The sequence below is a fragment of the Scyliorhinus torazame genome, chromosome 8 (genome assembly GCF_047496885.1).
Source record: "Scyliorhinus torazame isolate Kashiwa2021f chromosome 8, sScyTor2.1, whole genome shotgun sequence".
Lineage (NCBI taxonomy): Eukaryota > Metazoa > Chordata > Chondrichthyes > Carcharhiniformes > Scyliorhinidae > Scyliorhinus > Scyliorhinus torazame.
In genome coordinates, this window is record NC_092714.1 from 46,075,847 (window position 1) to 46,092,485 (window position 16,639).

The 16,639-nt window shown below is 45.0% G+C and overlaps 2 protein-coding genes across 8 annotated transcripts in view; one reads left to right on the forward strand and one right to left on the reverse strand.

Annotated features, from left to right (window-relative positions):
• The window catches only part of chd1l (chromodomain helicase DNA binding protein 1-like), a 205,551-nt gene that overhangs the window by 122,549 nt on the left and 66,363 nt on the right, over window positions 1-16,639 (reverse strand). For 2 of the 3 annotated variants that reach the window (XM_072513472.1, XM_072513474.1), the window contains exon 9: window positions 4,127-4,219. In XM_072513472.1, coding sequence (XP_072369573.1) covers window positions 4,127-4,219 — 93 coding nt within the window. Of the gene's footprint in view, window positions 1-4,126; window positions 4,220-14,499; window positions 14,528-16,639 lie in introns of those variants that run through there. The other variant, XM_072513475.1, reaches the window with a different exon arrangement.
• mapda (N6-Methyl-AMP deaminase) overlaps window positions 5,446-16,639 on the forward strand; it is a 30,512-nt gene continuing 19,318 nt past the window's right edge. The window contains exons 1-6 of one of the 5 annotated variants that reach the window (XM_072513478.1): window positions 5,446-5,567; window positions 5,983-6,155; window positions 8,614-8,744; window positions 10,476-10,536; window positions 11,181-11,268; window positions 15,066-15,147. In XM_072513478.1, coding sequence (XP_072369579.1) covers window positions 6,108-6,155; window positions 8,614-8,744; window positions 10,476-10,536; window positions 11,181-11,268; window positions 15,066-15,147 — 410 coding nt within the window. In that variant the 5' untranslated portion in view covers window positions 5,446-5,567; window positions 5,983-6,107. The other 4 variants (XM_072513479.1, XM_072513477.1, XR_011948635.1 and 1 more) reach the window with 4 other exon arrangements.

A 16,639-nucleotide genomic window follows, 5' to 3' on the forward strand; every position in this document is an offset into this window, starting at 1 on the left:
AGTAATGGGGACAGAGGGCACCCCTGCCTTGTTCCCCTGTGTAACCGAAAATACTCCGATCTCTGCCGATTTGTGACTACACTTGCCACTGGGGCCCCATAGAGGAGTTTAACCCAACTGACAAACCCCTCCCTGAACCCAAACCTCCTCAGCACCTCCCATAAGTACTCCCACTCTACCCTATCAAATGCCTTCTCTGCATCCATCGCTTCCACTATCTCTGCCTCCCCCTCCACTGGGGGCAGCATTATCACCCCGAACAGCCGTCGCACGTTAACATTCAGTTGTCTCCCCTTTACAAACCCTGTCTGGTCTTCATGCACCACCCCCGGGACACAATCGTCGATCCTCATCGCCAGCACTTTTGCCAGCAACTTGGCGTCTACATTCAGGAGCGAGATAGGCCTATATGACCCGCATTGCAGCGGATCTTTATCTCGCTTCAGGATTAATGATATCGTCGCCTCCGACATTGTCGGGGGTAGAGTCCCCGCTTCTCTGGCCTCATTAAAGGTTCTTGCCAACAGCGGGGCCAACAAGTCCACGTACTTCCTATAAAATTCCACCGGGAACCCGTCTGGTCCCGGGGCCTTCCCTGCCTGCATGTTCCCCAGCCCTTTAGTCACCTCGTCCACCCCGATTGGCACCCCCAGACCTGCCACCTCCTGCTCCTCCACCTTCGGGGACCTTAGTTGGTCCAAAAACTGTTGCATCCCCTCTTTTCCCTCCGGGGGTTGGGACCTATATAGCCTCTCATAAAAGGTCTTAAACACCTCATTTACCTTCCCTGCACTCCGCACCATCGTTCCCGTTTCATCCCTAACTCCCCCTATTTCCCTCGCCACTATCCTCTTACGAAGTTGGTGGGCTAGCAGCCGGCTCGCCTTTTCCCCATATTCCTATCTCATACCCTGTGCCTTCCTCCACTGTGCCTCTGCCTTCCCTGTGGTCAGCAGGTCAAACTCCGTCTGAAGTCTTCGCCTCTCCCTATATAGTCCTTCGTCCGGGGCCTCCGCATATCTTTTGTCCACACTCAAAATCTCCCCCACTAATCTCTCCCTCTCTTTGCCCTCTTTTTTCTCCTTGTAAGCCCTAATGGAGATCAACTCTCCCCTAACCACCGCTTTCAGCGCTTCCCATACTACCCCCACCTGGACTTCACCATCATCGTTGGCCTCCAGGTACCTTTCAATAGATCCCGCACCCTTACACAGACTCCCTCATCCGCCAATAGTCCCACATCCAGTCGCCACAGTGGGCGCTGTTCCCTCTCCTCTCCTAGTTCCAGATCCACCCAGTGTGGGGCATGATCTGAAACGGCTATGGCCGAGTACTCCGTTCCTTCCACCCTCAAAATCAGTGCCCTACTCAAAACAAAGAAATCTATCCGGGAGTAAGCCTTATGAACATGGGAGAAATAGGAAAACTCTTTGGCCAATGGCCTTGCAAATCTCCACGGATCCACTCCCCCATTTGCTCCATAAACCCCCTGAGCACCTTGGCCGCTGCCGGCCTTCTTCCGGTCCTGGATTTAGACTGATCTAACCTTGGATCCAGCACAGTATTGAAGTCCCCCCCCCCCCCCCCCATTACCAGGCTTCCCACCTCCAGGTCCGGGATACGTCCCAGCATCCGCTTCATAAATCCCACGTCATCCCAGTTCGGGGCATATACATTTACCAGCACGACCTCCATTCCCTGCAATCTACCACTCACCATCACATACCTGCCACCGTTGTCCACTACTATATTCCTAGCCTCGAACGACACCCGTTTCCCCACCAATATAGCCACCCCTCTATTTTTTGCGTCCAGCCCTGAGTGGAACACCTATCCCACCCATCCTTTCCTTAACCTAACCTGATCCGCCACCTTCACATGCGTCTCCTGAAGCATGACCACGTCTGCCTTCAGTCCTTTTAAGTGCGTGAACACTCGGGCCCTCTTAATCGGCCCATTTAGGCCTCTCACATTCCACGTGATCAGCCGGATTGGGGGGCTGCACCCCGCCGACTAGCCATCACCTACTCTAGGCCTGTCCCACGTCCAGGTCCCGCGCACTCACCAGTCCCCCAGGCGGCGCACTCCCGTCCCGACCACCTCTTCCCTTGCCAGCTCCCTCTCGATCCCAGCAGCAGCAACCCAGTTATCCCCCCTCCCCCCACTAGATCCCCATCTAGCATGGTTACTCCCCCCATAATGCTACCGAAAGTCAGCTGACTCCAACTGACCCCTCCCGCCCCCCCGTGTGTGGAGCTCTCATCCTCCCTGCGCCTATCTTCCCACCATCAGCTACCTAGCGCGGGAAAAAACCCACGCTTTCCTAGATCAGCCCCGCCCCCTATGGCGCAGCTCCCCCTACAGCCCCGTTCCCATTCCCCCTCCCACCTATGTCCCTTTTTCCACCGGCGCCCACATTTCTCAGTGTCCCCCCGTCAAAGAAAACAGGGATTCTTCTCTTCCCTTTCCCCTCCCCATCTATCGTCCCGATACGGTGAACCCCCCATTCCCCAATTTACATTTCTGTACATCAACATCGTCATCTCCCCCACAGCATCAGTCCCTCAGTTCTGGTCCAATTTCTCTTTTTGGATGAAGGTCCATGTCTCTTCCGATGTTTCAAAATAGTAGTGTCTATCTTGGTACGTGACCCACAATCGCGCCGGCTGCAGCATCCCAAACTTTACTTTCTTCTTATGAAGCGCCGCCTTGGCCCGATTAAAACTCGCTCTTCTTCTCGCCACCTCCGCGCTCCAGTCCTGATACACTCGTATCACCGCATTCTCCCACCTGCTACTCCGTACCTTCTTGGCCCAGCTCAAAACAGCCTCTGTCGGTGAAGCGGTGAAATCTCACCACTATCGCCCTTGGTGGTTCACCAGCCTTGGGTCCCCTCGCAAGGACCCGGTGAGCCCCTTCCACCTCCAGGGAGCCCGAGGGGGCCTCAGCTCCCATTAGCGTATGGAGCATCGTGCTCACATAAGCCCCAACGTCAGCTCCCTCCACTCCCTCGGGGAGACCCAGAATCCGGAGGTTCTTTCTCCGCGATCTGTTCTCCAGGACTTTGAGTCTTTCGATACACCTCTTGTGTAGTGCCTCGTGCGTCTCCATTTTTACCGCTAGGCCCAGAATCTCATCCTCGTTCTCAGCTGCCTTCTGCTTCACCCCACGGAGCTCTATCGCCTGGGCCTTTTGCGTTTCTTTTAGCCCTTCGATTGCCAACAACATCGGCGCCAGCACCTCCTTCTGTAATTCCTCCACACACCGTCTAAGGAATTCCTGCTGATCCGGCTCCCATGTCGTCTGGTATCCATCCGTCGCCATCTTGCTTCTTCCTTCTCTGCCGCTGCTCCAGAGGATCCTTCGCAATCTGGCCACTACCACCGATCTTTTCCATACACACTAGGGGGGACTCCTTACTTCGTCACCCCACACTGGGTTTGGTCCGAAAAAATTTCCGTTGGGGCTCCCAAAAAGAGCCCAAAAGTCCGTTAGAGCGAAACGTGCGACTTAGCAGTGCATCGCCACAACCAGAAGTCCGCTTGTGCACTATTAATGAAGTTCCAAGCGCAGAATCTGGTGCAGGATCCTGCCAGCCCAGCCAGCGGGAAAGGCTCCGTCAGAGCCACCCGCCACCACACAGTCTCAAAATGGGAGAATTGCGCCAAGGTTTTGAAAGAGAAGCTGAATTTGTCCAGTCTTCCAACATTTCTTCCTTAATCAACACAATCAGCAACAGTTTCCCGAAAACAGTCATTTTATTCTCTATCTGGGTGATCTTGCGGTGTGCACATTAGCAGTTAGATTTCCTATTCTAACCACAATGATAGCAATTCTAAAGTAATTGGTTGGTTGTGAAGCTCTTTTGGGCATCCAAAGGATCTGAGTGTCTGTATAAATGCAAGTGCAGTCATTCTTTGCCACACAAGATTAGGCCATTCTAAACAAGACTGTCAATTTTGTGGTTAAGTCTTACCCAGTACTAAAATTATCAAAAATAATTTAAACTGAAATCCTTATAGCTCCTATTTTCTACCAGTACTTGGTTTGATTTTAAATCTAGATCACAGAGATGAAACATCAGTGTACCAAATTACTTTTTCAAATACTTATCTGCTCCACTCACCATCAAAAAGATAAGGATGATCAACGCATTTTCTAAGTTGGATTAAGATATTCATCAATCGAGCTTTCTTGCTCTTTTCATTCTCAAATGCCTCTGAAATTAAAATATATACTTTGAAACAGTCAAAAACCATGTTGCACAACAGTTTCCTCCTACGTTCGAGCTCTATATGAAATATATTCAACTACTAATCTTAGCGTCATGGGAGTTAAGAAATGATTGTGAATTCAGGGAATAATCAAAATAAAACAATTCATATTCATATAGTGCCTTTAATGTAATGCAATATCCCAAGGCACTTCAAGGAAGCATTAGAAAATAACTATGACACAAAGCCACATAAATAGATATTAAGCCAGATGGCCAAAAGCTTGGTTAAATTAAAGAGGTAGGTTTTAAGAGTAGGAGGTCTTGTGGCGCAGTGGCAGCATAGAATTCCTACAGTGCAGGAGGCAATTCAGCCCATCAAGTCTGCACTGACCCTCTGGCCTCGGCCTACACCCCTGAAACCCCATAATTCCACCTAACCTGCACATTTTTGGACACTAAGGGGCAATCTGGCATGGCTAATCCACCTAACGTGCACATCTTTGGATTGTGGGAGGTAACCAGAGCACCCAGAGGAAATCCACGCAGACACAGGGAGAAAGTGCAAACTCCGCAGTCACCCAAGGCCGGAATTGAACCCAGGTCCTTGGGTCACTGTGCTGCCAGCTCTATAGAACCCCTACCTCGATAGCCAGAAGCTCTGGGTTTAAGTCTCACTCAAGTCGCAGCCAGTAAGAGCAGGAAACTTTCCGGGTCAGCCACACTGCAGAAGACAACATCAAACCTCTGCAGTACTGCCAAGCTTAATTATGGATCCAATGGAAGTTCATGCACGCCCCCTTAGGACATGGCACCTCACAGAGGAGATTTTAACAAGTGTCTTAATGGGGAAAGTGAAGACGAGAGGGTATTTGAGAGCTCAGGGGCAGCCCGAAAAACTAAAAGCAGTCAATAACAGTGGAGCAGTTACAATTGGGAGTGCAAAAGAGGCCAGAATTAGGAAAGCGCAGGTATCTGTTATAATTGTGGGGTTGGAAGGGAACGATTGAAATAGTTGACGGGAAGGTCAGGAATGGATTTGAAAATAAGGATAAGAAGCATCGTGTGATGTGGATTATTTTGCATCTTCCAAAATTCAATTAACCTGTGGTAGGATGGAGCAATTTGTACATAACAAAACCTAGAAGTTAAGGCAAAAAAAAACCTTTGGCTTTGAAATGCATGACGTAATTTTGCAAATGTCATTAACTCTGCAGCTGCCCAAGTCAAGCTGCAGACTGAGGGAGGTGGAAAGGGAGGGCCGTCCTCAGCCTGCGAACATTGGACTTCCGGATTAAGGGAAACTGCTGAAGCATGTAAATCTGCATCCTGTTTCCGAGAAAAGATTTAATCTGTAAATGTTTTACGCTTGCCGGTCTCGAGTTGGGAAATATAAAATGTTTTTTTTAAGCTGTTGCTACCGAATGTTTCGGTCGGTCCCGATTGTGTCCATACCACCGGGAGATGGCTCGGCCCATCAGCAGCTGCTGCGGTGGTGGTGGGGAACCGAGGGCGCTAAATTATAACTTCACACGGCCTTTAATCACCCCACCTCCCGGCCACCAACACATGTGGAGGCGATGGTGCCACTTGGGTTTGGGTTTCCAACTCAACAGGCAGAGACCACAAGAGATCCGAACACACGCGTGCATAAGCTCCCCGCCCCCCTATACTCTAATCAAATGTACTACTATTACTCACATGTATTTTGCATTGAGGCAATTAACTACTGTTTGCCTTCAACTGAAAATGTTCCATTTGTTTCCTAGATCAACTAAAAAGCCATCAATATTGTTTCCACAATATTGGTCTTCCGAAAAGGAGTGAAAGTGACCACGAAAGGACATTTAAAATTTACCAGATTTATCTTTACAGCGACATACCGAATATCATAATGACTGCAGAAACAGCAATGCAATTTCATCAAGCTTTGCCTAAAGTTGTAAGTGTTGCTCAAAACCCAAAACATTGGCAAATTCCATACTGCATGATTTTGGGACATGGACCCCTCATCTGCAGCCCACATTAGTTAATTATCATCAGTTTTTACAGTGGTCAGCCACAGTTTTCTTTTTTAAGTTTAGAGAAAGTCCAGAAGCTATTACGGTAGCACAGATATTTTTTAAAAAAGAGATATCTATGCTCCTTCAATACTCTACTATTGCACAGCCCTGATTTTAATCATTCCACTATTGACAACCATTCTTTCACCTGCCAAAGCACTAACTTTTGGAATTCCCTCTCTAAATCTCCCTGCCGTACAACCTCTTTCCTCGTTTTGGAAACCCTCCTTAGAACCTAGGGTGGTTTATATAAATGATTTAGACTTAAATGTAGGCGGGTTGATCAGTAAGTTTACAAATGATATGAAAATTGGTGGGGTGATAAAAAGTGAGGATAGCCTTTGATTACAGGAGGATGTAAATGGGCTGGTCAGATGGGAAAATGGGATTCAGTCCAGGTAAGGGTGAGCTGATGCACGTGGTGGGCAGGACAAACAAGGCATTAGAGTACATGATGAACGGCAGGACCCTGGGAAGCACAGGTTCAGAGGGACCTTGGAGTGCATGTATACCGCTCCCTTAAGGTAGCAGGGCAGGTGGATAAAGTGGTAAGAAGGCATATGGTATACATCCACATTAGCCGAGGAATAGAGTTTAAGAGCAGGGAGGTGATGCTGGAACTGTATAAAATGTAGGTTAGGATATAGAGTATTGTGTGCAGTTTTGGAATCCACATTATAGGAAGGATGTGATCGCACTGGAAAGAGTGCATAGGAAATCTTCCAGGATGCTGCCTGGGCTGTAACATTTTAGTTATGAGGAGAGATTGGATAGACTGGGGTTTATTTTCTTGGAACAGAGAAGACTGAGGGGGAATCATGATTGAGATGTATAAAATTATGATGGGCATGGATAGAGTAGCCAGGAAGAAACTTTTCCCCTTGGTGGAGAGTTCATTGATCAGGGGGCATAGATAGTGGGCAGCACGGTGGCTAGCATTGCTGCATCACAATGACAGGGACCGGGTTCAATTCCAGCCTTGGGTGACTGTGTGGAGTTTGCATGTTCTCCTCGTGTCTGCGTGGGTTTCCTCTGGGTGCTCCGGTTTCTTCCCACAGTCCAAAGTTAGGTGGCCAATGAGTGCTAAATTGCCCCTTGGTGTCCAACGGTTAGATAGAATAGGGTGGGGGAGTGGGCCTATAGGGGTGCTCTTCAGATGGTGCAGACTTGATGGATGAATGGCCTCCTTCTGCACTGTAGGAATTCTATGATTCTTTTTTTTGTTTTAAGGCAAGGGGCAGGAGGTTTAGAGGGGATGTGAGGAAAAACGTTTTTACCCAGAGGGTGGTGGGAGTCTGGAACTCACTGTCTGAAAGGATGGTGGTGGCAGAGACCCTCATAACCTTTAAGAAGTATTTAGGTGTGCACTTGCAAGCCAAGGCATACAAGGCCATGGAAAATGGGATAGAATAGTTACGTGGCTGTTTTTGACCAGCGCAGATGTGTGTTGCAACTGAGTGTTTAACTGTTTGGGTCGAATTTTGCAAAAGTCTTTTAATTGTGTGTGTGTGTGTGGCTAGCAGCTGAAACTGATGCTGAGCAGATAGGCTGGGTCCTTAGCTGAAGGTGCCATCATATGCCAACCAGTAGTTTATGATCAAACTGTAATCACAAATAAAAACTCATTTTTTAAAGTGCATAAAATTTGAATGTTCCTGGTCTGTTTTTAAAAATAAAATCATCCTGGCACCTGTAACAAATAGAACTGTCTACAGCTTATGTTTCCAACTCATTGCTGATCTCGTTTTTAATTGAAAAGAAAATTTAAATCTGATGCAATAATATAGTTATTGACAGTCCCACTTCTAAATCAGACTAATTAAACATAGTAGATTTACTCTGGATATATGGAATAATTATGGAAATGAAAATATGATAACCAGAAAAGAGATAGTGAAGGTTAATTAACAACTAGGTCAGAAACATGGCACTTATTTGTTAATAGATCGTAGTGACATTGAGGAAAAAAACAATAAGGTTTGATTATGATTTTTGGCAGAGGTACATGATTAGAAAACATATTTAGGATCCATATTTATGCAATAACTTTGTTCATTTTTTTTTGTTTATTGCTGGTGCCCTTGGAATTGCATCCAAGCGTGACACAGTTCTGTTAACCTTCAAGTTCCTACAAGATAAGAGCAAAGGGGAGAGGACCAGTTACTTTAAATGTTAATAAGAAACTATCTGACTGAGGGTGTTTCATATGTATTGGATAAATGAACATTTAATATTGTAGTTTAGTCTCCAGGGCTGTGCTAGAAACGGACTTAATGGTTTGTAAGCTCAACAAACACGGTGAAAAAAATATACTAACACTCTGCATTTCCCCTTTAGGAACTCCATGCTCACCTTAACGCCTCAATCAGCAATACTACCATGGAGAAGCTGATACTACAGAAACCACATCTCAACATTCAGCATAACATGACCGCAATTAGAAAAGGCCAAAAAAGGACCTTCGAAGAGTGTGTATCTGTGACAATGAGCTTGAGATCATATTAAGTTTTAACAGCTCAAGCTAATTTACTTCCAGATGAAGAAGTCAAATTTGATAATATATTGAGGTGGTAAACACGGTAAATGCAGTCAGAAAAATGTTAAAATACAAATTCACATTGTTTTATCAGTGGTAGGAGAAAGGCATTACAGGTAAAAATGTGTCTTATAGTGCCATTGTGTTTTACTAACATTTTTCTCAATGTAGTTTGTCATATTCGATGGTGGGACAACATTGGGCTGCAACATTGTCCCAACAGATAGCTGAGGCCTTCTTATCTCTATTTCTCAGTACCATATGACACAGTGCATTTATCTACTAAGACAGCAGAGGAAACTCCTTTTTATGCTGCATGCCACTCTCCTTGTACCTAAACTGTTTTAAAACCAGCTACTTGGAGGTGCAAGTAACCAACCAGGTTGACATTTCTTTACTTCACTATAATATCTTACTTCTCTTGCATACTTCTCTTCAGTAACTTAGATATGATTGAGAATTCACAATAAAAAACTTCACATTCTAGGGCGTCATTCTCCGACCCCCCCGCCGGGTCGGAGAATCACCGGGGGCTGGCGTGAATCCCGCCCCCGCCGGTTGCCGAAGTCTCCGGCACCGGAGATTCGGCAGGGGCGGGAATCGCGCCACGCCGGTTGGCGGGCCCCCCCGCTCGATTCTCCGGCCCGTGTGGGCCGAAGTCCCGCCGATAAATTGCCTGTCCCGCCGGCGTGGATTAAACCACCTTTTGAACGGCGGGACAAGGCGGCGTGGGCGGGCTCCGGGGTCCTGTGGGGGGCGCGGGGCAATCTGGCCCCGGGGGGTGCCCCCACGGTGGCCTGGCCTGCGGTCGTGGCCCACCGATCTGCGGGCGGGCCTGTGCCGTGGGGGCACTCTTTCCCTTCCGCCTCCGCCACGGTCTCCACCATGGCGGAGGCGGAAGAGACTCCCTCCACTGCGCATGCGTGGGAAACTGTCAGTGGCCGCTGACGCTCCCGCGCATGCGCCGCCCGGGGATGTCATTTCCGCGCCAGCTGGCGGGGCAACAAAGGCCGTTTCCGCCAGCTGGCGGGGCGGAAATTCCTCCGGCGTCGGCCTAGCCCCTCAATGTTGGGGCTCGGCCCCCAAAGATGCGGAGCATTCCGCACCTTTGGGGCGGCGCGGTGCCCGTCTGATTGGCGCCGTTTTAGGCGCCAGTCAGCGGACATCGCGCCGTTTCGGGAGAATTTCGCCCCTAATCTGTCAAATTATTTGGTAATGCATTGTCTTTAGCATCTTTACAAATGACTTTTACATTGACGCAGTGCTGCCCCATACCTAATATTGGTTAGATAACATGTAAAGTGTAAATTAGTACAGATCCTTAAAATTGTGTTTAATATACTTCGATATTTCCTTTAAAAATACAGTGCATTTAAGTTTGGTAAATGCCCAAGAAAATGACAACTGAAATTGAGGTTAAGTGTGTACACATCTGCAACCATAGTATTAATATGAAGCTATCAAAACTTGTTAACAATAGTGGTTGGGGCCAGTTCAAATTTTAACTCTGTTATACAAATTCAATGTCGCAATGAAACAGAAACTGCTTGAAACTGATCCAAAACCTTAAGGGTAAATGTACCCCAAGGGCAAAATTAAGATAGCTGAAAATAAAGTTTTCCCATTTTAGCTTTTAGTTACATTGCATTTTTCCCTTTCGCAGATGCTTTGAGATGTTTAAAGTAATTCAGCAACTAACTGACAGTGTTGAATGCATTTTCACGGTAAATTACATTTTCAATTTCTCAGCATGAACTGATAGTTGTTCCAAACTAGATTTATATTGATCTTCTTAGTTCTTGATACCAAATATGATTTTTTTTTTAAAATCACTGGAATAGTGATTCCCATGGAGTGGTGTTGAGGAGCCCATTTTAGCTGCCCAATCACGTGACCAGAAGGACTAGCGAATTTTAAAGACTGATTCTTAATTACATGTTGGTGGATTGCCCACATGCTGAAATCACTGATGAGCGTTCCATCCCCTTTGCACCTCCACTATTTCAAAGAGATGAGCACCTTTTACAGAAGTATATACACACCCTCACAAAAGTGTTGCTTGCTGACTGGAAGCAATTATAGCACAATTTATAAATGTTTCAGTAGACCTCAAATGTAAGTTGTGGTATTTTAATTTTTCAATAGCAGCAATTTGTTCTGTGATCCTCAAAAGCAAACTCTCCTGGTTTTCCACATGCTGGCAGAACACCAAGAGTAAAAGCTCCACACTGCCTACTATGTTGCACTGGAGGTACTGGTGGAGCAGGTCCCAATTGTCATCCGAAATGGATGTTATTGAAGTGATAAGTGCACACAACAGTAACCTGAGAATGTATGTTTGTAATGTGATGTGTATATTTCCATTCAGGTGGCAAAAGAAGTCATCAAAGAATTTGCAGCTGATGGAGTGAAATATCTTGAACTGCGGAGCACACCACGAGAGGAGAGAACCACTGGTAGTATTATACATCAAAATTAGCAGAGATCAATTACTAGAATCTGTACCATATCTTAGTGGGAAAAAACCCTTTGGTGATACTTTTTTTAATGTATTTTATTCCAAACGTATTCAAAAGTACAAAGACATAAATCAAAAACATCATTAACACCCCACAGCTCACAATTTGAGCATGTTTTACCCCTTTACACCCCCCCCCCCCCCCCCCCCCCCGCAACAAACAATTCCTCAAACATTGTATGAACAGTCCCCACTGCGTCTTTGGTGATGTTACTGGTACGATGCATGTATTGTTGACCTAGGAAGATAGGACTTAGGACCAGGAGTAGACCAGTCAGCCCCTCCTGCCTGCTCTGCCATTTCAATAGGATTATGGCTGAACTGGTCTCAACTTCACTATCCTGTCTGCTCCCCCATAAGCCTTGACTCCCTTGTCTATCAAAACAACACATCAGAATTAAGCACTTAAAATAAAGCCACTGTACATATATGAGCACCAAAGAGCGACAAGAACACAAGAAATAGGAACAGGAGTGGACCATTTGGCCCAACAAGCTTTCTCTGCCATTCAAAACAATCATGGCTGACCTTGGGCTTCTACTCCATTTTTCCACCCGCTCCTCACATCCCTCAATTCCCTGAGAGACAAAAAGTCTTGTCGATCCCAGCATGAAATATATAAAACAAGTGTATAAAAATGTACATGACAAACGTTTACAGAGTTAGTATGACGGATGTTTAGCTTATAACACTGCCATTGCGGATGGGTAACCCATCTTGAAATCACTTCATTATTACTTATACAGTGAAAGCAATTGAAATTAAAATCTCATAATTTGTATGACGATGGTTGATTCTGAATGCCTTCGCAGCAAGTTGAATATCTACCCCATAATGTCAGCTCCTGTATTGTTGTATGCTTATAGATAATGAATTTCTATGCAGAAGTGCTTGAACACGTGAATAGTGCTTTAATCCCAAGAAAAATTTAATTTAGGAGTCTGCTTGACTGTCCGTAAATAAAAATATTAAAATTGAAGTTCAAAAATGTTTTTTTAAATTAAACATAAAGCCATTTTATTTATGGATGTATATCTATTATAAGGACAAATATGACACTGATGTTATAATAGTAACTGAAATGTTACTGTTTGTCAACCACTCTTGTAGTTTAAATTAGTAATTTAATTGATTGCATAATGTTACTCATCTATTACCCCATTTTAATTTTCTTCGGTAAAGATTCGTAGTGTTATGCAAGGCAAGCATACAGACTGTTTGGACAACTTGGTCTGTCAATCTTGAAAGTGAATGCCATAAAGTAAAATAAAGTGCAAGATAAACTTGAATTTCCTGTACAAATTGTTCTTGAATCCCAGCCAGTCTCTTCTTCTGTTTTCATGTTTAAGTTCTCAGGATATTGGGCTGGCAGGCAGGGAGGGACTGTAAAATGTAATTGGGCACCATGCCAGTCACATTCCTGCCAGCTACCTGCTGGCTCTCACCCCAATTATTCCAGCAGCTGGAGCATTTGGAGGCCTACCCGCTGATGGGCCAATTGAGGCTTTTAAGTGGTCAATTAATGGCCAAGAAAGGGTCTCCTCCTGCCACTGTGATTTACGTGTGGTAGGAGAGGTCCATGCCATGTGTGCAAGGTTCACTGGTCAGGCTGGTGGCCGGTTTTGTGGGGTGTGGGGGGGAGGCTCTTTTACCAGCCCCAGCCCCCTGGGCCCATCAAAGTGCGCCTCCCCAAGACTTTCCATTCCCATATTCCCCTGCGCTACACACCCTGCAATCCCCCTCCCTCCCCAAACTCCCTCACCAGGGCCTGCCAGCCTTAACTGGTTGCAGGGCAAACCAGCCAAGCAGAGGTGGGCTACCTCTTGACTTTTACCCTCCTAAAAATCCAGCCCAATATTTCTGAAAACTGATTCTTCTTTTGCTTTGATGAAATGGCCAATATTGATAATACAATGAATAACATTTGTAAGATAGTCTGATCTTAGAGAATAAAAATATTTTGCCTGGAAAATTAGACTTAAGCATTCTCAGCTGCTATCTTTGCCCCTATCCTGAACATCATATCCTGGCAACAGAATTGTTAGATTCAGAAATAAGTGCTATGACAAATCCCAGAGGGTGTTTCACTGGTTCTCAGATACTGGTACCATTAGTATACATCTGTTGGGACCGTACTCTACTGAAAGAAGACTGTGAAGAACTCTGCAACATATTAAAAGTTTTATGTTGGAAGACAGACAATGGGAAACTGAACTCTGTTTATTGGCGTAATGTTACGTAACATGCTTGAAAAGAGTTAAAATTCAGAATGCTGCCGACCCCAGTAAAATTAAGAAAGAGTAGAGAAATGTACTCAAAGGTTCCAACTAAGTTGTTATTTCATCTGACTCTGAAGCTTAAATAATCATTGGCGATGCTGTCTGTTACTAAACTTGTTAACAATTAAATAATGATTTAGAGACATTATAAGATATAAGAGCAGAATTGGGCCATTTGGCCCATCAAGTCTGCTCCGCCATTCTATCATGGCTGATCTCATCCTGGCCTTAACTCCATCATCCTGCCCATTCTTCATAACCCTTCAGCCCACTACTAATAAAACTCTAAATGTCTAACTCCTCCTTAATTTTACTCACTGTCCCAGTATCCACCCCACTCTGGGGTAGCGAATTCCACAGATTCACAACCCTGTGGGAAAAGTATTTTCTCCTCAACTCTGTTTTATATTTGTTACCTCTTATCCTAAGACTATGGCCCCCAGTTCTACAATGCCCATAAGAGGAAACATCCACTCCACGTCTATTTTATTCATACCTTTTATCATCTTGCATACCTCCATTTGATCTCCCCTCATTCTTCTAAACTCAGAATATAGGTTCAAACTCTCTTCATACGGCAAACCCCTCATCTCTGGAATCAACCTAATGAACCTCCTCTGAACTGCCTCCAATGCCACTACATCTTTCCCCCAAATTGTGCACAATCATCCAGGTGTGGTCTAACCAATGCTTTGTATAATTGCAACACTTCCTTACTTTTATACTCTATTCCTTCAGCTATAAATGCGAACATTCCATTCACTTTCTTTAATATCTGCTGTACCTGCATGCTAGTTTTCTGTGACTCATGAATGAGCAGAGAGAAAAAAAATAAGGCGAACTGATTTAAGAAAGTGCAAAACAATGCTTAAAGGGTGAGTCAGCCTTACCCAAAATGGCCATGGTATTATGCATACCGTCTTTCAGAACTGCAAATCACGTACTCTTCATCAAGATGTGATCATTCATGATAAGCATGCAAAAATGGAGATTTTCATAAAATTCTTGTCAAAAAGGTAAGACAAGGTAAAGTTGCCATAGTCCCAGATGACCACAACTGCTTTCCCTTTTGAGGGGGAGAGCTGACTGGTGGTGGTTTAACCTGAAGGTCACTACACCTCAGGCGAGGGAGGGGCGAGGTTGAGAAGGCGCAGCCTTCATGAATAACCTCAGCCAGTATGGGAATTGAACTTGCACTGCTGGCTTTGCTCTACATCACAAACCAGCTTGCTAGTCAAAGGACTAAACCAGCCCCTGTGACAAAGTAAGGTAAATGAGATCATGTGACAAATAAGAATTTGGCTACATCCAAAGTAGGCTGAACACAAAAATTGTTTGCCAAACCGAATTTACTTGTTTGTAAGTGCAAAATTTATTATGAGCATATTCTTGTTGATTAATCCTGCATTAGCATGCTGAATAGTTAACAATCCTCACATTTTATTGCTTCCTACAGGGATGACTAAGAAGTCCTATGTTGAGGCTATACTTGAAGCTATAAAACAATGTAAACAAGAGGGTGTGGACATAGATGTAAGGTATGTGAACTTTTTTAACTCTTATCTATTGACCTGTTGTGTTGTTCATGGATATTCTGGGATCTTAATATAACATTTATTGTGATGAATTGTAAATCATAATGGTTAGCTGCTAAAATTGAGTTGTGTTGAATTTACTTTATCCCACTTGCAGAGTATTCGAGCAATGACATTAAAGGGACAAATAGGTGAATCTTTCGGTTATATGGAGGCATATTGTTGGGAGAAGTATCTTTATCATAGAATGATTACAGCACTGAAGGCCATTCATCCCGTCATGTCTTCTGGTTCACCTAGTGTCATTAACCTCCCTTTTCCCCATAGCCCTCTGAATTTTCCTTTTCAGATAATGATCCAGTTGTCCTTTGAAAGTCTCACTTGACCCTGCCTCATCTACAATCTCAGCAATGCAGTCCAGATCCTTACCACCCGCTGTGTAAAAAAAAAAAAAAATGGTGTCCCCATTGCTTCTTTTGCCTATTACCTTAAATCTGTGCGCTCTGGTTTTCGATCCTTCCACCAACGAGAACAATTCTTTCCCATCCACTCTGGCCAGACCCTCAAGATTGTGAATGCCACTATCAAATCTCCTCAATCTTCATCTCCAAAGAAAATAATGCCAACTTCTCCAATCATTCTATTAAACTCAAGTTCCTCATCACTAGAACCATACTTTTGAATCTTTTATTGTGCCCTCTCTAATGCCTTCACGTGGAAAGTGGTGGCATTGTCACTGGACTAGTAATCCAGAGACCCAGAGTCATACTTTCTGGGGACCAGGGTTCAAATCCCACTATGATTTTTAAAAATAATTTTCTTTTTAAATTTAGAGTACTCAATTAATTTTTTCCAATTAAGGGGCAATTTAGCGTGGCCAATCCACCTAGCTTGCACAGTTTTGGGTTGTGGGGGCGAAACCCACGCAAACACGGGGAGAATGTGCAAACTCCACACGGACAGTGACCCAGAGCCGGGATCGAACCTCGGTGCCGTGAGGCTGCAGTGCTAACCCACTGCGCCACCGTGCTGCCCTTCAATCCCACTATGATGGGGAAATTTGAATTTGATGAAAAACTGGAATAATGTCTAATGTTGATCATGAGCCCAATGTCATAAAAAGCCATCTGGTTCACTAATATCCTTTTAAGGGAAGGACATTTGGTCTGGCCTACATATGCCACCAGCTGAGACAGAAACAGTGTTTTATAGGAGCTTATCATAATTTCCTTACTTCAATACTATAATAATAATCTTTATTGTCACACGTAGGCTTACATTAACACTACAATGAAGTTACGATGAAAAGCCCCTAGTCGCCACATTCTGGCGCCTGTTCAGGTACACAGAGGGAGAACTCAATGTCCAATTCATCTAACAACACGTCCTTCGGGTCTTGCGGGAGGAAACCGGAGGAAACCCACGCAGACACGAGGAGAATGTGCAGACTCCGCACAGACAGTGACCCAAGCCGGGAATCGAACCTGGAGTTGTG